The sequence below is a fragment of the Rhamphochromis sp. 'chilingali' genome, assembly GCF_963969265.1.
Source record: "Rhamphochromis sp. 'chilingali' genome assembly, chromosome: 1".
Taxonomy (NCBI): Eukaryota; Metazoa; Chordata; class Actinopteri; order Cichliformes; family Cichlidae; genus Rhamphochromis; species Rhamphochromis sp. 'chilingali'.
The window spans coordinates 63,496,730-63,515,882 of NC_137929.1; the positions used below are offsets into that span (position 1 = coordinate 63,496,730).

A 19,153-nucleotide genomic window follows, 5' to 3' on the forward strand; every position below is an offset into this window, starting at 1 on the left:
TTGAAGTAGAACCACCTTCTCAAGGATTTTAGCCAAGAAAGGAAGCTTGGAAATCGGTCTATAGTTGGCAAAATCACTATGATCCAGGTTATTTTTCTTTAAAACGGGTTGAATAAAAGCATGTTTAAGAACTGAAGGTACATAACCAGAAAGCAAGGAGAGGTTCAATATAGACAATAGACAGGGTCCAATTACATTAAAACAATCCTTGACTATACGAGATGGAAGAACATCATGTACACAATTAGTATTGTTTAGTTTCTCAGTTATACGCTTCAGAGTGGGAAGTGAAATTAATTCAAATTGATGTAAGGCAGCAGAACAGTCAGGATTAGACATACTGTCAGCCACCAAAGGAAGCGTAGATCTAAGAGATAAAACTTTATCTAGAAAGTAGTTTGAAAATTTTTCACAGAGACCTGGGGAGCACGAGAGTGGCATAGAGGGACGAGGATTCACCACTGAGTTAAAAATTTTAAATAGGATGCGAGGATTGTCACCATTAGAAGTAATAATCTTAGCGAAGAAGGCTGCTTTAGCCATTCTGGCAGCAGATTGGAATTTCGAGCGGCTAATACGTAAAATGTCATATGATGACTGGAGTCTATCATTCCTCCACCTCCTCTCATCGCGCCTGCACAAACGCCGTAGAACACGGACAGAGTCGTTTAACCAGCATTGCGAGTAGGTTCTGGGGCGTTTGTGTTTGATAGGTGCAACAGTGTTAAGAATCGAGGAACATGTAGTTAAAAAAGTATTGGTGAAATTCTCAAGTGTGTGTGGGATAAAACAGTCCGACATATTAAATGAAGAATTAACAAAAGATGTAGAGAAGTTGACCACAGTATCGGCGTTAATAGTCCGAGTAGGATGGAGAGGAACCTCCAAGTAAGGGTCAGTGATACCCAGGTCAACGTCAAAGATGACCGGGGAATGATCAGAAAGTCCAGTATTTCTAATTTCCTTAATGCATATATCCACGTTAAATGAAAAAACCAGATCAAGGGTGTGACCCTTAACATGAGTAGGTTCATTTACCCACTGGGTAAGATTAAAAGAGTCAGTCAGTGCAGAAAAATCTTTAGACAGGTGGTCATCCATACAACAAACATGAATATTGAAGTCACCAGAAATAACTACAGAATCATATTTAAAAAGAATAGAACCCAAAAAATCAGCAAATTCAGAGATGAACATCTTATGATATTTAGGCGGACGATAAGCCACGACACACAGAGTAGTTCGAGGGCCAGTCAATTCCAATAGCTGAGCTTCAAAGCTAGAATAGGTTGGGGAGGGTAGCAGCCGTGCCTCAAGTTTATTTCTAAAAACCGAGGCTAAGCCACCACCTCTACCAGTAAGCCTCGATGAGCTAAAAAAGGCACAGTCAGAAGGGAGAAGTTCAGAGAAGGGGATGAACTCACCCGGAGAGGTCCATGTCTCAGTCAGAAATAAAACATCCAGACCCGAGGAGAGAAAAAAATCATTTAAGAGGAAAGCCTTATTAGAAAGAGACCTAACATTAAATAAGGCCATCCAAGTCCGAGGAGTCCTGTCCTTAGTAGTAGCTCGTTTGAGGGTACTGAGGTTGTTTTGTTGAACACCACGGCCAGGCAGTGATATCCAAGAACGAGCAGAGTGGAAGGCCACTGGGCAGGCAGGATAGGACTGAGGGCCAACGGGACATATCCAACGGTGGTTGAGCAGTTTAGCCGCAAAGCGGCTACCAAGATGGTGGATGAAACGAGAAAATTCACAGCTAGTAGGGGGGTAATCCGTAGCTATGGCTCTGATATAAGCCTTGAAGCGGACACGGACACCACTCCTTCTACCCCGTCTCCTGGGACGTATCCTGCGGGGCATGGGAAGAGGTAAATCGGTCAGATGAGTGGGAGAGACGGGCATCAGGGGAATGGCATCACCCGCGGTCCCAAGATAGTTCGGTCGTTGAGAACAGGAGAAACGAAGATTCAGGAGCGTGTTTCTATCATAGGTTATTAGCGTACAATCACCTAGAGAACAAAGTGCCAAAGATAAAGACACAAGGAGTACAACGCCGAGGCGCAGACGGAGTCGAAGACGGCCAGCCATGCACACCGGCACATCAGCTGTTCTCCTTGTTACTACCTGGCAGACGTTACAGGAGTCTGTCTGCTCGGACTACAAGACTTAAAAACAGTTTCTCCCATCAAGCCATACGACACCTCAACCACAACACTTAAACACACACAACACAGTCCACAGGACGCACTCAGAAGCTACCCTGCAGCTTCACAAGTACTCTGTACAATCTGCACTGGTCACTTCACTTTATTAGTATTTATATTAAGGGAAAAAATTTGCACTACTGTAGTAACTGCAAACATTTTTTTGTACTACTCAGTCTGCTCATTCCTTTTTGCGATAGATTCTGAAGCTGCAGGTTTTATTTCTCTCCAAACAATATTGACTGAACCAGCAGCAAAAGAAGATCCAAACTACGCTTCACATAAACATCGTCATAAATTGGTTTTGCTTTTTTGCTTTCACCGCGATAAAAATCACACTTCATGCACAGCTCTCTCTCTCTCTCTCTCTCTCTCTCTCTCTCTTCAAGAACAGTTTCCCATCTAAAAATCTGTTTTCTGCATTATTCGCTTGTTTATTACGCACAAGTCTACCGTTGTTTACAGCGCTGTCGGCCGCTGTGTTTTTTTCCCTTTTGCTTACTTCCAAAAAGAAAACCTAATTTCTGCCGTTCAATAGGCTAAATGTAAACAAATGTAAATGGACAAATGTAAACTTAAAGTTATGCAAAAATTGCAAAACGCTTAGATGTGCCTCTAATAAAACCTCTGTAACTTTGCTCTGCCTTACTTCAACAGCATCAGGTAATGTTCATATGTTAATGGTTTTCTTTCATTTTTGATCTACTGCAGAATATTTTTTAAGGTTATCTGATATAAAATCCCAGGCAAGAAAAGTTGCCTTTATGTTTTTCTGTGTTTTATCCTCAGTTACTTTGACACAAAGGCATCTGCTGTGATGCTTACACTTTTGATAAAGTCTCACAAGTGTCAGATTTCTTTTTATATATATAAAAATATGGAAATGTACTGATACATAATCAGAATTACAATATTTCTGACTGAGGCAAAATTTCCCTGAATCGAATCGAAACGTGGATCGAATCAATTTGGGACCTTGTGAATCGGAATTGAATCGATTCTAGAAATCAGCGACGATACCCAGCCATATTTCTGACACTTCGCATGTTTAGCATGAGGCTAAAATTCCCCCTCAGTGGGTCACTGGTGACCTGCTGGATGTTCAGAGGTTCATTAAATCCAACATGACTAAAAACTCAAATGTCAAAGGAAATAGTTGTACTTTGACCTTTAACCTCTCTGCTCTGTGTTGTTTCCTCTTTCAGACCAGAAAAACATCACAGCTGAGTCTGGACAGGACGTCACTCTGACATGTCGAGCTCCAAACATCAGACGTGTGTATTGGAGCAGAGATGACCTGTTGCCAGAAACTGTGTTTTTGTACCAGCATGGTCGTTTCGATCCAGACAACCAGCATCCATCTTTTAAGAACCGGGTGGACCTGCAGGACAGACAGATGAAGGATGGAGACGCGTCTTTGATTATGAAGGATGTGACGATTAATGATGCTGAAACATACAAGTGTTATGGCTTCATGGAAGAAAAACACTCATGGGAGCTCAGCAGCATCATCCACCTCAGGGTTTCTCCAGGTGAGTGAGTAGAGTTGAGAGTGTGTGTGATCAGAGGTGAAGCTGCTTCCTGGTTGTTGATGTTTGTTTGTTGTATGGATGAGAGAGGTCCCGTTGTTGTTGTTGTGCACAAATCATTGAACAACACAAACACTTAGAGCTGCTTTCAGTGCTGCCTGTTTTGTTACTGCACACATTTCTGATGGTCCTACAGTCCAACGTAGCAAACATCTCCCTGAAGCCTCTTCTTAGAGACCAAAGGTTGGATCAGAGCGAGCAGCTGAAAGGACACATCTATGAATGCAGTCAGAGACTTTCTCACAACCTGCGAGAGTCACCACATTCCCAAACCAGAAACCGTGGATGGACAGATCAATCCGCACTGCAGTAAACGCCAGGACCGCCTCCTACAACGCGGGTCTCGCCACTGGCGATATGAGCGCCTACAAAGCGGCCTCATACGGCGTGCGGTGAGAGATGCCAAACGCCGGTACCGGGAACGTGTGGAGTCCCGCTTCCACCAGGGCGACACACGGAGTATGTGGCACGGACTACGCACCATTACGGACTACAAAGCCAGGGACACTGCGCCGATCAACGCCGACTCTGCATTCACCAACGAGCTGAATCGGTTCTACGCCCGTTTCGAGGTTAACCAGGCGGCTAATGCTATCTACCGCCTGACTACCGAGGACAGTGACGTCATCAGCGAGAGACCGGTGACCAGCATCGCGGAGCATGACGTCCGAGCGGCACTGAGGAGAGTGAACACAAGGAAAGCGGCGGGGCCAGATGGCATCACCGGCCGTCTGCTGCGCTGCTGTGCTGACCAGCTAGCAGGTGTGTTCACTTACATCTTCAACGAGTCCCTGGCGAAGTCTGTGGTCCCCACATGCTTCAAAAGATCCACCATCATCCCTGTGCCCAAGAACAGCAAACCCTCATCCCTGAACGATTACCGGCCAGTTGCACTGACCTCGGTAGTAATGAAGGTGTTTGAGAGGCTGCTGAAGAACATCATCTCCTCCTCCATCCCAGACACCACAGATCCGCTGCAGTTCGCCTACAGATCCAACAGATCCACAGAGGATGCCATCGCCCACGTCCTACACACCACACTCAGCCACGTGGACAAGAAACAGGGTAACTATGTGCGAATGCTGTTTGTTGATTACAGTTCAGCGTTTAACACAATAGTGCCCTGCAGACTGTTCACAAAGCTCAGGGATCTGGGACTTAACAGCTGTCTGTGTGCATGGGTGTTGGACTTCCTCACTGGCAGAACTCAGGTGGTGAGGGTGGGCAGGTGCTTCTCCAACAGCATCACCATCAACACAGGAGCACCTCAGGGATGTGTCCTCTCGCCACTGCTCTACTCCCTCTACACTTCAGACTGTGTGGCCACCCATGGCTCCAACACCATTGTGAAGTTTGCTGACGACACAGTGGTGTTGGGTGCCATCTGCAACAACGATGAGGCGGCCTACATGGATGAAGTGAAGAATCTGGCATCGTGGTGCCAGGACAACCACCTCCAGCTGAACGTCAGCAAGACCAAGGAGCTGGTGGTGGACTTCAGAAGGGGTCAGCACAGAGACTACAAGCCCATTATCATCAATGGAGCTCCAGTGGAGAGGGTGCAGTCCTTCAAGTATCTTGGTGTCCACATCTCCTCAGACCTGACATGGGCTGCCCACATTCAGGTCCAGACCAAAAAGGCTAGGCAGCGCCTGTATCACCTACGACAACTGAGGAAGTTCAGGGTCTCTCCAAAGATCGTTAGACCGCTGAGAATGGTTTACCTTGAAACAAACAACTGTCACTCTAACGAAGTCCTAAGGATGTGGCATGTTTGTTGACGTTAAAGCCGCTACCGCTAACTGTTAGCGTGTTTAAGATAAAGCAATATAAGAACAAACACTCACCCTTGCAAACACCAAACTGTATCCATCACGGAGACGTTTTGTTCCAAGGTTGTGGACCCACCCGCTGACAAAAAAATTGTACGCCTCCAGACTCTTGAAAGCTTTCATTTGCTGCCTAGTGTAGTAAGAAGTCTGGAGGACCAAGTAGTTGGTGATATCCACAGCCTCGATAGTAGGCAAATCCTTTACTTCTGTGGTGTATTCGGACATTTTCAAAGAATACGGATCACGTCCGATATATTTTTTAACTATCTGTTTATATCTCTCCCGAGAAACGGGGTCTAAAGTTGCACAATAGCTGCTCTCCTGACTCTCCACAGTGTCCTCCATGTTTACTTCCGCCCTCCACTCAAAAATCGCGCTGCCTCCGCACGTCATCAGAACCACGTGACCGCAACCCAACTATTGGCTTGGCTGAGATTAAAGTTCTAAAGTTTTCATACAGCTGAATAAACGTCCAACAGAAAACTGATTAAACAGAAGTGTGAGATGATCGAGAATTTATGCTGGTATCCTGTTATATCTTAAATAGCATGGAGCACACGGCTGGGTTTATTAAACTCCACTGAGACATCTGGTGACACAAAACTAGAAGGCAAGAACGTCCAATTTCACAGACACTCCCTTCGGTGTACCAGGCCTCCTGAGGACCTAGCCCACGTAGACCAGGAAGGCCGGGTCCTCATGAAGATGTAGCCCATGGATTTGGACACCCAATTAAATCTGACTTTAAAAGTCTGATTAAAATTTTCAACTTTGTTTTTGACGCCATTGTTGTGTTTGTCACATTAAGCAGGTCAGGTATACCAGTTAGAAACCAAACACAGTTTCCACTGTGTGTGTGAAGGAGACACGAGGCTGGGTGGACACTTAACATCTGTAATCCAGCTGTGAGAGAGACAAAGAAGTGTAATGTGTGTGTCAGTGTGATGTGTTGTAGTGTCAGGAGTCAGGATGCAGCTACAAAGCTTTTTGTTCAGTGTATACAAACAGCTGTAGCTCCATAAAGGCAGCATGCAGAGACTCACAGTGTCTTATAATGAGAGGCTGCTTTCTCTCACACATTCTGTTCACTTATTATCAGCACATGTTGTTGTTCTGTGGAAGCTAACATCTTGTAGTTTCTGACACTTTGCATGTTTAGCATGAGGCTAAAATTCCCCCTCAGTGGGTCACTGGTGACCTGCTGGATGTTCAAAGTCAAAGTCAAAGTCAACTTTATTGTCAATTCTGCCACATGTACAGGACATACAGAGAATAGAAACTTCGTTACTCTCAATCCCTAGATAAAATAGCAAATGAACATTTAAATATAAGAGTGATTAAAAATGCAAGTAAAATAATTAAAGTAAAAATTTAAATAAATACAATACAATTTTACATATAACAAGAAAGCTATACAATATACAATATAATGGGTAAATGACATTGAGTGCAAACCAGGCAGAGTAGTGCAAATAGGCAAATAGTGCAAATGGAGATTTAGTAATGTACGGTATGAGATAGTGTAACAACAAAGAGGTTCAGAGGTTCATTAAATCCAACATGACTAAAAACTCAAATGTCAAAGGAAATAAACAAAATATTTAAAGTCAATCATTCTGATCATAATTGTACTTTGACCTTTAACCTCTCTGCTCTGTGTTGTTTCCTCTTTCAGACCAGAAAAACATCACAGCTGAGTCTGGACAGGATGTCACTCTGACATGTCGAGCTCCAAACAACAACATCTTAGCTGTGCACTGGAAGAGAGCTGACCTGAAGAAAGAATATTTGCTTTTGTACCGAGATCATCACTTTGTTCCAGACAACCAGCATCCATCTTTTAAGAACCGGGTGGATCTGCAGGACAGACAGATGAAGGATGGAGACGTGTCTTTGATTCTGAAGGATGTGATGATTAATGACACTGAAACATACGAGTGTTATGGCTTCATGGCAGAAACAAACTCATGGAAACTCATCAGCATCATCTCCCTGAGTGTTGTTGATCCTCCAGGTAGAGTTGAGTGTGTGTGTGATCAGAGGTGAAGCTGCTTCCTGGTTGTTGATGTGTGTTTGTTGTATGGATGAGCTGGTGGATGTCAGAGGTAGACAGATGTTTCTCCAGCTGTTGTCTTTGTGGCTGGTAGTCTAGAGTTGTAGAGCAGCATTGTTTGGTTAGAGCAGAAACAAAGACATTTATGAATCAGTCTCTTCTTCTCTTGCTCTCTAACTCGTCTGTAAACATGTGTGGGGAAACTCAATGTTAAAGCCTACAGCTGGAGGGGGAGGGGAGGGGTGGAGCTGGTGGTTGTGAGTCTGTGAAAGTGAATCCTGCCGGTGCCATAGCTGCTGAAAACGTACTTAGTGCAGACACAAAACGTCCATCAGCTTCAAAGTGTGTCAGAAAAATGTCCACATGGTGACTGATGGATGAGAGAGGTCCCATTGTTGTTGTTGTGCACAAATCATTGAACAACACAAACACTTAGAGCTGCTTTCAGTGCTGCCTGTTTTGTTACTGCACACATTTCTGATGGTCCTACAGTCCAACGTAGCAAACGTCTCCCTGAAGCCTCTTCTTAGAGACCAAAGGTTGGATCAGAGCGAGCAGCTGAAAGGACACATCTATGAATGCAGTCAGAGACTTTCTCACAACCTCACACTTCATCTCATCACAGTTAGACTCAGGTTTGAACTCAACTTTAAAATAAGATTTTAATTTTCAGCTTTGTTTTTGACGCCATTGTCGCGTTTGTCACATTAAGCAGGTCAGATATACCTGTTAGAAACCAAACACAGTTTCCACTGTGTGTGTGAAGGAGACACGAGGCTGGGTGGACACTTAACATCTGTAATCCAGCTGTGACAGAGACAAAGAAGTGTAATGTGTGTGTCAGTGTGGTGTGTTGTAGTGTCAGGAGTCAGGATGCAGCTACAAAGCTTTTTGTTCAGTGTATACAAACAGCTGTAGCTCCATAAAGGCAGCATGCAGAGACTCACAGTGTCTTATAATGAGAGGCTGCTTTCTCTCACACATTATGTTCACTTATTATCAGCACATGTTGTTGTTCTGTGGAAGCTAACATCTTGTAGTTTCTGACACTTTGCATGTTTAGCATGAGGCTAAAATTCCCCCTCAGTGGGTCACTGGTGACCTGCTGGATGTTCAGAGGTTCATTAAATCCAACATGACTAAAAACTCAAATGTCAAAGGAAATAAACAAAATATTTAAAGTCAATCATTCTGATCGTAATTGTACTTTGACCTTTAACCTCTCTGCTCTGTGTTGTTTCCTCTTTCAGAGCGGAAACTCATCACAGCTGAGTCTGGACAGGACGTCACTCTGACATGTCGAGCTCCAAACAACAACATCAGACGTGTGTTTTGGAGCAGAGATGACCTGTTGCAAGAGAACGTGTTTTTGTACCAGCATGGTCGTTTCGATCCAGACAACCAGCATCCATCTTTTAAGAACCGGGTGGATCTGCAGGACAGACAGATGAAGGATGGAGACGTGTCTTTGATTCTGAAGGATGTGACGATTAATGATGCTGGAACATACGAGTGTCATGGCTTCATGGAAGAAACTCACTCATGGAAGCTCATCAGCATCATCTACCTCAGGGTTTCTCCAGGTGAGTGAGTAGAGTTGAGTGTGTGTGTGTATCAGAGGTGAAGCTGCTTCCTGGTTGTTGATGTTTGTTTGTTGTATGGATGAGCTGGTGGGTGTCAGAGGTAGACAGATGTTTCCAGCTGTTGTCTTTGTGGCTGGTAGTCTAGAGTTGTAGAGCAGCATTGTTTGGTTAGAGCAGATCACATTAAGCAGGTCAGATATACCTGTTAGAAACCAAACACAGTTTCCACTGTGTGTGTGAAGGAGACACGAGGCTGGGTGGACACTTAACATCTGTAATCCAGCTGTGACAGAGACAAAGAAGTGTAATGTGTGTGTCAGTGTGATGTGTTGTAGTGTCAGGAGTCAGGATGCAGCTACAAAGCTTTTTGTTCAGTGTATACAAACAGCTGTAGCTCCATAAAGGCAGCATGCAGAGACTCACAGTGTCTTATAATGAGAGGCTGCTTTCTCTCACACATTATGTTCACTTATTATCAGCACATGTTGTTGTTCTGTGGAAGCTAACATCTTGTAGTTTCTGACACTTTGCATGTTTAGCATGAGGCTAAAATTCCCCCTCAGTGGGTCACTGGTGACCTGCTGGATGTTCAGAGGTTCATTAAATCCAACATGACTAAAAACTCAAATGTCAAAGGAAATAAACAAAATATTTAAAGTCAATCATTCTGATCATAATTGTACTTTGACCTTTAACCTCTCTGCTCTGTGTTGTTTCCTCTTTCAGTCCAGAAAACCATCACAGCTGAGTCTGGACAGGACGTCACTCTGACATGTCGAGCTCCAAACAACAAGATCAGAGCTGTAGAGTGGAGAAGAGCTGACCTGAAGAAAGAATATCTGCTTTTGTACCAGGATGGTCACTTTGATCCAGACAACCAGCATCCATCTTTTAAGAACCGGGTGGATCTGCAGGACAGACAGATGAAGGATGGAGACGTGTCTTTGATTCTGAAGGATGTGACGATTAATGACACTGGAACATACGTGTGTCGTGTCTTCATGGAAGAAACACGCTCATGGGAGCTCATCAGCATCATCTCCCTGAGTGTTGTCGTTCCTCCAGGTGAGTGAGTAGAGTTGAGTGTGTGTGTGTGATCAGAGGTGAAGCTGCTTCCTGGTTGTTGATGTGTGTTTGTTGTATGGATGAGCTGGTAGATGTCAGAGGTAGACAGATGTTTCCAGCTGTTGTCTTTGTGGCTGGTAGTCTAGAGTTGTAGAGCAGCATTGTTTGGTTAGAGCAGAAACAAAGACATTTATGAATCCGTCTCTTCTTCTCTTGCTCTCTAACTCGTCTGTAAACATGTGTGGGGAAACTCAATGTTAAAGCCTACAGCTGGAGGGGGAGGGGAGGGGTGAAGCTGGTGGTTGTGAGTCTGTGAAAGTGAATCCTGCCGGTGCCATAGCTGGTGAAAACGTACTTAGTGCAGACACAAAACGTCCATCAGCTTCAAAGTGTGTCAGAAAAATGTCCACATGGTGACTGATGGATGAGAGAGGTCCCATTGTTGTTGTTGTGCACAAATCATTGAACAACACAAACACTTAGAGCTGCTTTCAGTGCTGCCTGTTTTGTTACTGCACACATTTCTGATGGTCCTACAGTCCAACGTAGCAAACGTCTCCCTGAAGCCTCTTCTTAGAGACCAAAGGTTGGATCAGAGCGAGCAGCTGAACAGACACTGTTACTCAGTGATGAAACAGACTTTAAGCTAGTTTCACTTCATTTTATTAATCAATCAATCAATCAATCAATCTTTATTTATAAAGCACTTTTCATACAGAGAAAATGTAGCACAAAGTGCTTTACATAGTTAAAAGCAGCCCACCCCACCCTCCAACTCACTCCCCACACTCTCAATACACATATATCCCCCCACCCACACACACATACACACACGCGCACACTTAAAGAGTAAAAATTGGGCTGGGCTCGCATGAGCCAAGTGAGGAAACACTATAACAGGGAGCCGTCTGCACCGGGAGCCGGTCACAGACCGCAGCCTCCAGGCTGGGCACACAGCAGGAGGGAGGCAAAGGAGCCCCCCAGCCAGGCTGAGAGGACCCCCAGAGACCCAGCAGCCACGGTCAATCACAGCCCCGGTGCAGAGAGCGCCCTCCGAGGAAACACTGGAGATATGACGCAATACAATATATATAGGGTAAAATGATAAAATAAATAAGAACAGGATACAATATACATATAAATATAAATAGAATAAGAAGATTAAAAAATGAATAAGAATAAAATCAAACAAATATTAGGTAAATCCTAAATTAATAATAGAATAACAGGATAGAATAAATAAGCATAAAATAAATAAACGCTAAGTAAAAGCTAAATTAAAAAGGTGGGTCTTGAGCCTGTTCTTAAAAACATGTACGTTCTCTGCGGCCCTGAGCTCCTCCAGCAGGCTGTTCCACAGACGAGGACCATACCACTGAAAAGCTGCCTCTCCGTGAGTATGTGTCCTGACTTTAGGGACAATCAAAAGGCCAGTACCAGAGGACCTCAGGGTCCGCGAGGGTTCGTATGGTAAAAGCAGATCTGAGAGATAAGAAGGCCCAAGACCATTAAGACATTTAAAAACCAATAAAAGAACTTTAAAATCGATCCTGAAACACACGGGGAGCCAGTGCAGCGATTCTAAAACCGGTGTAATGTGGGCCCGCCCTCTGGTCTTCGTCAGCACACGAGCTGCCGAGTTTTGCAAGAGTTGTAAAGTTGAAATATTCTTCTTAGGAAGACCAGAGAGCAGGGCATTACAGTAATCAATGCGACTGGTAATAAAAGCATGCATCAGCATCTCCGTGTTGGCCCGAGAGAGAATAGGGCGGACTCTGGCTATATTCTTTAGATGATAAAATCCAATTTTGGTTACATGTTTAACATGTGGGATAAAACCAAGCTCAGAGTCAAAAATAACACCCAGGTTTTTCACTTGTAGCGAAGGACATAGTGAAAATGCCTCTAATTTAGACAAGAGTTTCTCTCTCTGAGCCTCAGGACCGACAATTAAAACTTCAGTTTTGTCCTGGTTAAGTTGTAAAAAGTTTTCTGCCATCCAAGATCTTATATCCAAGATACAGTTAAAGAGGGCATCCATTGGTCTGGTGTCATCAGGAGACACAGAGATGTACAGCTGCGTGTCATCAGCGTAACTGTGGAAGTTCACTCCATGCCTCCTGATGACACCGCCGAGAGGGAGCATATACAAATTAAAAAGTACAGGGCCTAGAACCGACCCTTGAGGCACACCACATGTCATTTTATGGATCTTAGAGGAGCATGTATCCATACTCACCATAAAAGTTCTGTCAGAGAGATAGGAAGTGAACCAGCTGTGTACAGCACCAGAGAGGCCCACCATGTGTTTCAGTCTGTTTAAAAGAATAGCGTGGTCTACTGTATCAAAGGCTGCGCTTAGATCCAGTAGCACCAGGACTGAGAGCTTTTGGGAGTCCCAGTTACATCTAAGATCATTTAAAACCTTTAGGAGAGCCGTCTCTGTGCTGTGGTTCACCCTAAATCCAGACTGGAATATCTCCAGGATCTGTCTATCATTGAGAAAATCAGTAATCTGAGTAAAAACAAGTTTTTCTAAGACTTTACTTAAAAATGGTAAGTTGGATACAGGTCTGTAGTTATTAAAATCATTACAATCCAAATTGCTCTTCTTCAGAAGGGGCCTCACCACCGCCGTTTTAAAGGCAGCAGGGAAGACGCCCAACTGAAGAGAGCAATTCATCATGTATAAAAGCTCAGCCTCAAAAAATCCATAAAGTGTTTTAAAAAGTGAAGAAGGGATTGGATCTAAAAGACATGTGGTGCGTCTCACTGTGGAGAAAACTTTCTGAAGGTTCTCAGCATTAACCAGGACAAAGCTGTCCAGTGTCTCCTCAGGTACAATCGAGCCCTCAGATGTATTTAAAATCATATCACGATTAGATAAAATATCAGATCTGATGGCGCTGATCTTTCCCTTATTAGACTCTATTGCTGCACACACATAAACATCTGCTCGTGCATTTCCTTTTGCTTCTTCCTCATTACAGTAAGAGTCCAAGTGCAACAAAGCTTACAAGTCAAAAGAATTGACTCTCTTAAAAGAAAATTTAAAGCATATAAGTGAAGCTTTGTTTTTCTCCACTCCCCGTCCTTTTCCTTTTGACATGAATACACTGTAACAGTGGCAACATAAATTGTGGCATGAAAAATAGTAATACCTGTAGGAAACTCCATTCTGGGTTTCTCTGAGGCGTGGGCTGGGATCATCAGAGTTCATCCTTTAACCTATAACAAAATTAAAATATTCTCAAGCAGGATCAACGGTTAATTATGGTACCGGCTGGAGTACCGGGAGCAGTTTGGAAGAACAAAAAGACGCGGAGACTGTTCTAAATTGTCATCCCAAACTAACTCAAAGTTTATTCTTTTGTGCAGCAGTTTTTATAGGCAGAAGGGTTCGTATGTCAACAAGTTTCAAGTTACAACCATATAAGGAAGTTCCCCCTAGCTCTGAAAGGGGCCTTCTATAATCTCAACATATCTTTGACAGGTCCATTAAACACTAGACAGTTAGAATCCTTTAGTGATATAAGTTTGCACATGGTAGAATACTGCATGTAGTTATTTGCATTAGGAAATGTTTAACCATATATACCTAGAGGCACATAATCAATTGTGTGTGATCTTTAGCAGGCTGCAAGCTTGATGTGCACTCGAGGAATGCACCTTGTCCTATTATACCACGGCAGGATCAACGCAGCTATGCCTGTTCCAGTTTAAGTGCCTTCTTTACATATAGATGAACTGTTGGATTTTCCAGACCAGCAGGCCAAAGGAAGTCGCCCATAGGGTCACAGAAGTACCCAGTACATGCTCCCATAATACTAAAATATCTAACAATACCATTACAATAATACAGTGTCAGGATCCTGGGTCATCGGATCCAGCGTTCTTAGTTTTCCTGTGTTCCTGTCTTGTTAAGTTCATTTGTTATTCTATGGGTCCTTAGTTGTTCAGGTTAATTTACTGGATTTCCCCTCGTGTCTTTATCCCCCTTGTCTCCCTCTGAGTGACCTTGTATATAGTGGTGTGAGTTATTGTGCTTTGTTCATACTCCTTGTGTTCTTTGTTTTCCTCTTTCCGTCATGTTCTCTCTCTGCCTCTCTCTGTGTTATGTTTAAAGTCTGCGTCCTGGTGTCAGCATTTTCATTTTCGTGTCCTCCCTGCGATGTCATGTGTAATTGTCCCCAGCTGTGTTCCCCGTGTGCTTCCACTTCCTTCATTACCTTCTGTGTATTTATGTCAGAGTCTCCCTTTGTTCTATATCGCGTTGTCCCACATGCAGTGTGTTCCCTTGTGTGCCTCACTGTGAAGTTTTGTTTGTGTTTTCCCAGTATAGTTTAGTTTTGTATCTTTTCCTTGAGTCTGCAATAAAGCAGTGCTTTTGAGTTTATATCCTGTTTCCCGTGAGTTTGCATTTGGGTCCTCTCCTGCCTGCACAGAGCCGAAATATGAGATACAGATATTTTAAACTGTTTGTCTTAAATGGTAAATGGACTGGTTCTTATATAGCGCTTTTCCACTCTTCTGAGCACTCAAATTTCCCTTGTCCTTCTTTAAGTGCCGTATGTAACCTGAAAGCAGCAACTCCTTGTTTGTAAGGCATTCTGCTAGGTACTCTTTTGTGTTGCATCAAAGGACTCGCTCCACCTTTTGAGTCTGGATAGGTTCTTTCATGCTGCTTATCTCAAAACGCACTATTTTTTCAGTGACTGATTTTGTAGACTTGAGTGCATCAACAAGTGAGTGATTATCAGTGACACAGGTTATAAGTGTTGGATGTTTTACATTAACAGTGGTGAGTTCAGAGTGTAGCGTTGATAGGAAAATGGCATTTTCAATACCATGTGACATGGCAAGTGTTTCACCGGTCAGTATATTGTGTACAACCCTCTTGACTCACTTTGACTGCCATGCCAGCAGTGAGAATCTTCCACTGTTCCCCACTGAGATGATGCGATCTCTTCCCTGTGTGCCTCCATCTGACAGATTTCTGAATGAGGAATCACTGAACACAATCAGCTTCAAAGCAGTGTCCCTTCCTAGATACTGAAAATTCAAAGCAACCTTTGTTCATTTCAGTTTTCACACTATAAAGTTTGCTTCATGCAAAGTCTGCACAGTTGCAGTTTTTATAGTTGATGCCAAGCTGCTGGCATTAAACATTCCATCTGGTCTGTCCTGTCGTGCCACCCAAAGAATTTGACCAATCTTAGACCTGAGCAGATCCCTTTCCTTATCATCAGGGGGTGAATCTTTTTCCATAGCTCTTGAAGGCTTTACATTTATAGGCTGCATATGCTGATTGTAGCGATCCTGATGTACTTGCACTTTCTTGTCAGTGATAAAAAAAAGGTTGTTTCAACATACCATTAGTTTTCATGTTCCTTACATCCCACCTAGAATCCATCTCGTATTTGCACATACCACTGTACCATTGTTCAAAGTCTATGTTATAGTTTGTCATGTTTACAGTGGGGTGTCTCGTTATCTGGTTGAATAAAGAATAAGAGTATTGTGTTAATACCAGTGTCCTTGTTCAAATCATCCAACGGTAATTCCGTCGCTCTTGTCCTCCCAGAGAGCGCCAAACAACAGCGAGTGCTTGCTTATCTTTTTTGAGCTCTGTGACTCGTGCCTAGATCATAACTTCATTCTTCGAGCTTTCATATGGCTTTAAGCAAGTTTAGCTTCACTTTATTAGACTTCATTGCTGAACACACATACATATCTGCTCATACCCTTCCTTTCGCTTCTTCCCCTTCATAGTAGGAGTCCAAGAGGAACAAAGCTTGTAAGTCAACAGACACATCTCTCAATGCAGTCAGAGACATCTTCACAACCTCACACTTCATCTGATCAAATTTAGACTAAACTTTAAAATAAGAGTTGAAGGATTAACTGTCTGACTGACTGTTACGTCCCCACGATGAAGGTCAAGGGGGTGTGTGCGGACTGGTAACAAATGGGTCCAGAACAGAATGAAAGGAGAACAGACAGAGGTGTTTAGTAAATAAAAGTTTTTATTATAGATAAACTTAACATAAAGAGTCGGCAACGCTGTTTTACCAATAACACTAGGAAAAAGGTCGCAACAACAAAAAACTCCACACCACGAGGAGATACTTCCAGGGGCCCCACAAGCTCACCCTGTCACGCAGCAGCTAGCTTTACTGCTTCTACAACTCAGGCAGAACAATCACACACCTAGAACACAAAGTGGCGACACCAGAGAAAACCACCCTCTGTCATCCAGTTCATCCCCAGCTTATATGACCTCAGAGAGGTGATTGCTGACTTGGCCCAGGTGGTAAATGAGGCCAATGAGCAGCAGCTGTGCCCTGGGGAGAGAGAAGAGCGAGAGACAGACAGAGGGGCGGAGCAAGAGAGTAGGAGGCAAAGAGAGAACACCACACCCACACAATAGTAGTTTCAGGAGGTCCTGCTAGGGCCGTATCACTGACTGCTTGAAGTCAAGCATCCATCCACTTAGATGGCCTCCATCAGTTTTCTTTAGCACAGTCTTGCTCGCTCTGGAATCGGTGTTAACCATCCTCATCTGTGAGAGTGTGAGGCTCCACACTGAGCTCATTTTTTATTAATTAATTTACTTACATTATGTCCTGATAGCTTTAACCTTAGAATTTAAACCATGTGTAGTTGAGCAGACTCAGTCCTCCCTGCATGTTTCAGGTGTTGCTGTTACAGAGAGAGAACGGCTACTGTCAGTCTGCCATGTTTAAATCAAGGCAAAATACTGTAGCTGTGTTTCTGCTAGAGCTGGGTGATAGAACGATAACGATATGTATTGCGAAATAACATTTTCTCGATAGAAAAGTTAAACTATTGCGATAGGCCTCATCTCTCTTGTCCTCTTAAAAAAAAAAAAAAAAAAAAAAAAAAGAACAGCCAATCTAAACTAGAAAGCGAAAATTTCTGAAGAAATTTTAAGTGTGCCTATGCCGCCGCTAATCAGTATAGTTTGCCATTCAAACAGCTACAGAGAGCAAAACTCAGCAGAGCAGCCATTCTCCACCATGAACTATGGTAAAACCAAACACCGCTCGCGCCTCACAGATGACAGCTTACAGTTTTGTGTAACGATGAGGTGACTTCGTACAGCCCCAATTTGTAGACGCTGTGCGCAGAGGTTCATAAGCAGACCCAACAATGTTTGCATGAACACACTTTGAAGCATTACGTTATGGACCACTTTTCACACATAGTTGCTGTACCTACACAGCCGGCTGTAGCTTTTCATCTCATAGCCCGACACATACACCAAAAAAAAAAAAAAAAAGCAGAGAGAGCACAGACTTTACACCTGAGAGGCGTGATTGCAGATGCCGCTGAGGTGGGTCCACCTCCCCTGCAGCGGCACTGCAGACCACGCCCTGCCACACACATCAAACACGTAAAATAAATATTTATGCACTTTTCATTCACTTTTTGTTTTTTGTTATTTTTACAGTGTTCTGAATGATTAACAATGGTCTACAGCCAATCTTGTGTATTATTATACAAACTTTGGTTGTAAGATTCAGATAACTATTTAATAAAAGCTAAATATTTTATATGAGAGTAAGAAAGAAAAGTATATCTTTGTCTCATACTCTCATCAGACAATACATGAACCTCTCAATAAACAAAATATATGCTCAGCTTAAATGACAAACCGCTATTTTACACAGTGGAACACTTATTTTTAAACAAAACCAATGCAGTTCGCCACTGACAGTGCTTACCTTTGCACATCACAGTAAACACTGAACCAAGATGGCGCCCACGTGAACGAGAAATCTGAACTACGGTGTCCTGCAGAGGACAAATGGTCAAAATTGCTAAAATTTACAACATATATGCAGCTCAACAGCGACACCTTGTGACTTATTCCAGTCACTACCTTACATATACATAACGTCTTACCTGACATTCAGTTCACCGGACACTCATACTGAATCACCAGCCCATATAAATGAAAAATAAGTCCAGCAGCCAACCAAGAGTCATCACGAAAGACTAGGGGTGACACGACAGCGTGAGCGGGCCTGGGTGTCAGCCAGCCCAGCCTGGGTGTCAGCCAGCCCGACCTGGGTGTCAGCCAAGCCGCGCTAGCCAGCTAGCCGCCATGCGGCGGTGAAACGAGAGCGTGAGCCGGCCTGGGTATCAGTCAGCCCGGCCTAGGTGTCAGCCAAGCCGCCCTAGCCAGCTAGCTGCCATGCGGCGCTAGCAGTAACATCGTGAGAGATATGGGACTTCTTGATAAAATATGGGACTTCTTGATAAAACGAGCAGATATTTGAAGTTTACACCCCTACATTCTCGCCTGAAAATAGGGGAGGCTGTCATAAAGTTCAAAATCAGTAACTTAGCGCGCACAGCTGTATAGAAACTCCGTCGTGCTAGCTAGCACGCAGTACAGTTATTGTAACTGTCAGCACAACGAAAATAAACTACACCTAAACTCGGTTTATATCTGACCCAAATAGAGTGCAGTTAATAACGTCTTACCTGAAATTCAGTTCACCAGCCGCCTGCTTCTCCTGCATTGGGTTTCCCTTATCCACGATTGAGCTCCGCGTTAGCCACCACCGGTCGATCGGTGTTTCTTTCCCCGCATACGAGGGGAAGAGACATATACCGGTGGCTAACGCGGAGCTAGCTAGCCACCGGTATATGAACAACTCAGTTATTTTTTCCACATCGACCAGCATCATCGGCCCATATAAACGAAAAATAAGTCCAGCTAAGACAAAGACTGTTTGCGGAGCGATCGGGGGTGAAAGGAGTTAGAGACGCCTCACTGAAAGCCAAGCCTGGG

The 19,153-nt window shown here is 43.7% G+C and overlaps 1 protein-coding gene across 1 annotated transcript in view; it reads left to right on the forward strand.

Moving 5' to 3' along the window:
* LOC308400441 (CXADR-like membrane protein) overlaps positions 1-19,153 on the forward strand; it is a gene marked incomplete at its 3' end in the record, with an annotated part of 110,958 nt that overhangs the window by 65,830 nt on the left and 25,975 nt on the right. The window contains exon 2 of the mRNA XM_080888138.1: positions 9,991-10,329. Within this exon, the coding sequence (XP_080744264.1) occupies positions 9,991-10,329 (339 nt within the window). The remainder of the gene's footprint in view (positions 1-9,990; positions 10,330-19,153) is intronic.